We start from the raw sequence: 3,782 nt of genomic DNA on the forward strand, positions 1-3,782 counted from the left end.
GCCATTGGTAATTTGATCGGGATTGCACTGAATCTGTACATTGCTTTCGGTAATATAGTCATTTTCACAATGTTGATTCTTCCAATCCAAGAACATGGTATGTCCCTCCATCTGTTTGTGTCTTCTTTGATTTCTTTCATTAGTGTCTTATAGTTTTCTGAGTACAGGTCTTTTACCTCCTTGGTTAGGTTTATTCCTAGGTATTTTATTCTTTTTGTTGCAATGGTGAATGGGATTGTTTCCTTAATTTCTCTTTCTGATCTTTCATTGTTGGTGTATAGAAATGCAAGAGATTTCTGTGTGTTAATTTTGTATCCTGCAACTTTACTAAATTCATTGATTAGCTCAAGTAGTTTTCTGGTGGCATCTTTAGGATTTTCTATGTGTAGTATCATGTCATCTGCAAACAGTGACAGTTTTACTTCTTCTTTTCCAATTTGGATTCCTTTTATTTCTTTTTCTTCTCTGATTGCTGTGGCAAGGACTTCCAAAACTGTGTTGAATAGTAGTGGCGAGAGTGGACATCCTTGTCTTGTTCCTGATCTTAGAGGGAATGCTTGCAGTTTTTCACCATTGAGAATGATGTTTGCTGTGGGTTTGTCATATATGGCCTTTATTATGTTGAAGTAGGTTCCCTCTATGCCCACCTTCTGGAGAGTTTTTATCATAAATGGGTGTTGAATTTTGTCAAAAGCTTTTTCTGCATCTATTGAGATGATCATGTGGTTTTTATCCTTCAATTTGTTAATATGGTGTATCACATTGATTGATTTGCGTATATTGAAGAATCCTTGCATTCCAGGGATAAACCCCACTTGGTCATGGTGGATGATCCTTTTAATGTGTTGTTGGATTCTGTTGGCTAGTATTTTGTTGAGGATTTTGCATCTAAATTCATCAGTGATATTGGTCTGTAGTTTTCTTTTTTTGTAGTATCTTTGTCTGGTTTTGGTATCAGGGTGATGGTGGCTTCATAAAATGAGTTTGGGATTGTTCCTTCCTCTGCAATGTTTTGGAAGAGTTTGAGAAAGATGGGTGTTAGCTCTTCTCAAAATGTTTGATAAAATTCACGTGTGAATCCATCTGGTCCTGGACTTTTGTTTGTTGGGAGATTTTTAATCACAGTTTCAATTTCATTCCTTGTGATTGGTCTGTTCATATTTTCTATGTCTTCCTGATTCAGTCTTGGAAGGTTATACTTTTCTAAGAATCTGTCCATTTCCTCCAGGTTGTCCATTTTATTGGCATGTAGCTGCTTGTAGTAATCTCTTATGGTGCTTTTTCTTTTTTTTTTTTTAATGGTTTCCCTCCTTTATTTCACTTCATGTAACTATTTTGTAGGATCAGAAAACATCTGCTGCAAGGCATGCACTCCAGTCTCTTAAGGCAGGTCCACTCCTAAATGCAGAGGTGGGGTCTGGACGCATGTTGAGAAGGGGAAATTTTTAAGACAAGACAAGGATGAGAGGAAACACTGACCTACTCTAAGACAAAGGGGAGCAGGGACGCATCTGGAATCACGTACTGTGGTCCGACACAGGTGTCTCTAACATCATGTCACTTTCATTCATTTCAATTTCAAAGGTTTCTTCCAAGGAAGGTCTGCAATCTGGAGTTTTCCTTGAGGTTTCTAGCGGTGCAAGCCCTGCTTCTTCCACAGTCTGTTTTTCTACTTCAAATTCCCTGAAATCCCACGGAGGTGAAATAATGTTTTTTAATGTCTTCATTGTATGCACATCAAAGTCATAACATTTTAATTTGTCTTTGATGTCTGCTCCAATATAAGCTTCAGAATCACTGATGTACATTTCAATGCAATGACCCAGCATTGTAACAGAAAATGTATCATCTCTCCTAAGACCAAGTGCTGTGTGGAAATAGTCCACAGTGTTTTCAAAGTTGCCCATCAGGCTGTGGATGTAGCCTATGGCAGAACAGGTGGACACGTTATGCGGAATCAGCACCAGGGCCTGCCGGTGGTAGTCCAAGGCCTCGGCGTACTTTTTAAGTTTTCTGCAGACATGGCCCAAGTTGTTCAACAAAGGTTCCCATTTGTCAACTGTAACCTCATTCCCAATTGCTTTAATTTTTTCCAAAGCATCGAGAAACCATTTTTCCGCTGTTTTCCATTATCCATTTTGAAATGCAACCACGCCAACCTCATGCATAACAAAAGGATCTTCTGGTGCGATGCTTAGAGCTTCGCCAAAGAATCTTTCAGCCAATTTTGAGTTATTGGTCAATCCATATTCTAATCTAATATAAAGCATTGGCAAATGACACCCTTTCATCAGCTGTGCTGCTGTGAAGTAAGCGGCCATCGCTTGGTCATGTTCACTCTTAACTGCGAACGAATGCCCATATGCGATCCACGCTGGCCCATAGGTCTTCTCCAGTGTCGTAGCTTTGCTGAGATATCTTCTGGCATGTTCATTTTTATGACCAACCATGAGATAATAGCATCCCACTGCAAACCAAGACACAGGATTACTAGGATATAAGTCCACCAATTTATGAGAAAGATAGAAAAGTTCGTTTGCTTTATTCAGCTCCACAAGTGTCCCTATATGTACAGGTAAACAATTTGCATGGAAAGGGTCTTTTTCCATTACTACAGAAGTCAGCTTGTAGCACATTTTAAAATCACAGTTATAATAATGTCTTTCAGCTAAAGACACCACCACATCCAGATTCTCTTGCAAACCATCCACAGACTCAGGGATGACAGTTTCACTAGGCTTATTTTACTTTTTCAATTTGTTTTCAAATAGAAAACGTAGCAATTCCTGTTCTTCAATACAGAGCTTGCTAAGAGGTAGTGATTCAAGAAGTTCTTTTTCTTCTTGGGCTGTCAACATGTGGTGTGACGTTAAAAGATCAAATGCTTCAAAGCAGTAGACGTCAAGCTTCAAAGCTTCTTTATACCTGTAGGTAGCAAGGGTTCGGTTATCTAGAGCGTCATAGATTTTTCCTCGTAAAAGACAAATAGAACTCTTTATTGAGGACTGTGACATTTCCCAGTCACTGGAGGGGTCTCTCAAGCTGCTGTCATCCTTCGAGCATTTCTCAAACAGCCTTTTGTTGATTGGCTCATCCATGTCGAGAACATTGAGAGCCTGCTGATGCTCTTTCACAGCAAAGTGGCATCTAGCTGCGAGGTAGCGACACACTTCATACAATTTGTCCAGTTTTCGTGACCTAAGTGCATGAGCTGCTCTATGATATTGGGCTGCCAGGTAAAGACACTGAGCCAACCAGTAAATGTCCTAGGGTTCCTCATGAGAGAGTGAAGCTACTTTATCTGCCCAAAATAGAGCACTCTGATACTGTTGCTGGTCCAGGTACTGCCGGACGTGCTTCCACAGCCTCTCCAGAGTCATGGCCACGCGCCCCCCGCCTGTGGCCCACTGGGCGGACCTGGCCCCCGCGCCGCCACCGCCCAGAGCCCCGGCCCGATCCCCTCTTATGGTGCTTTTTATTTCTGCGGTGTCTGTTGTAACTTCTCCTGTTTCATTTCTAATTTTATTGATTTGAGTCCTCTCCCTCTTTTGCTTGATGAGTCTTGCTAGAGGTTTATCAATTTTATTTATCTTCTCAAAGAACCAGCTTTTAGTTTTCTTGATTTTTGCTATTGTTTTCTTTGTCTCTATTTCATTTATTTCTGCTCTGATCTTTATGATTTCTCTCCGTCTACTCACTTTGGTGTTGTTTGCTCTTCTTTCTCTAGTTTCTTTATGTGTAAGGTTAGATTGTTGATTTGGGATTTTTCTTGTTTCTTGAGG

At 40.3% G+C, this 3,782-nt stretch overlaps 1 protein-coding gene across 1 annotated transcript; it reads right to left on the reverse strand.

The window, feature by feature from the left end:
• Positions 1-788: 788 nt before the first annotated feature.
• Positions 789-3,400, reverse strand: LOC130841249 (cell division cycle protein 16 homolog). The gene is given in 1 exon segment (XM_057717305.1): positions 789-3,400. A coding segment is annotated over 1 exon segment (1,581 nt). The 5' UTR covers positions 3,099-3,400; the 3' UTR covers positions 789-1,517.
• Between the last annotated feature and the right edge of the window lie 382 nt (positions 3,401-3,782).

This window comes from Hippopotamus amphibius, chromosome X (genome assembly GCF_030028045.1).
Source record: "Hippopotamus amphibius kiboko isolate mHipAmp2 chromosome X, mHipAmp2.hap2, whole genome shotgun sequence".
Lineage (NCBI taxonomy): Eukaryota > Metazoa > Chordata > Mammalia > Artiodactyla > Hippopotamidae > Hippopotamus > Hippopotamus amphibius.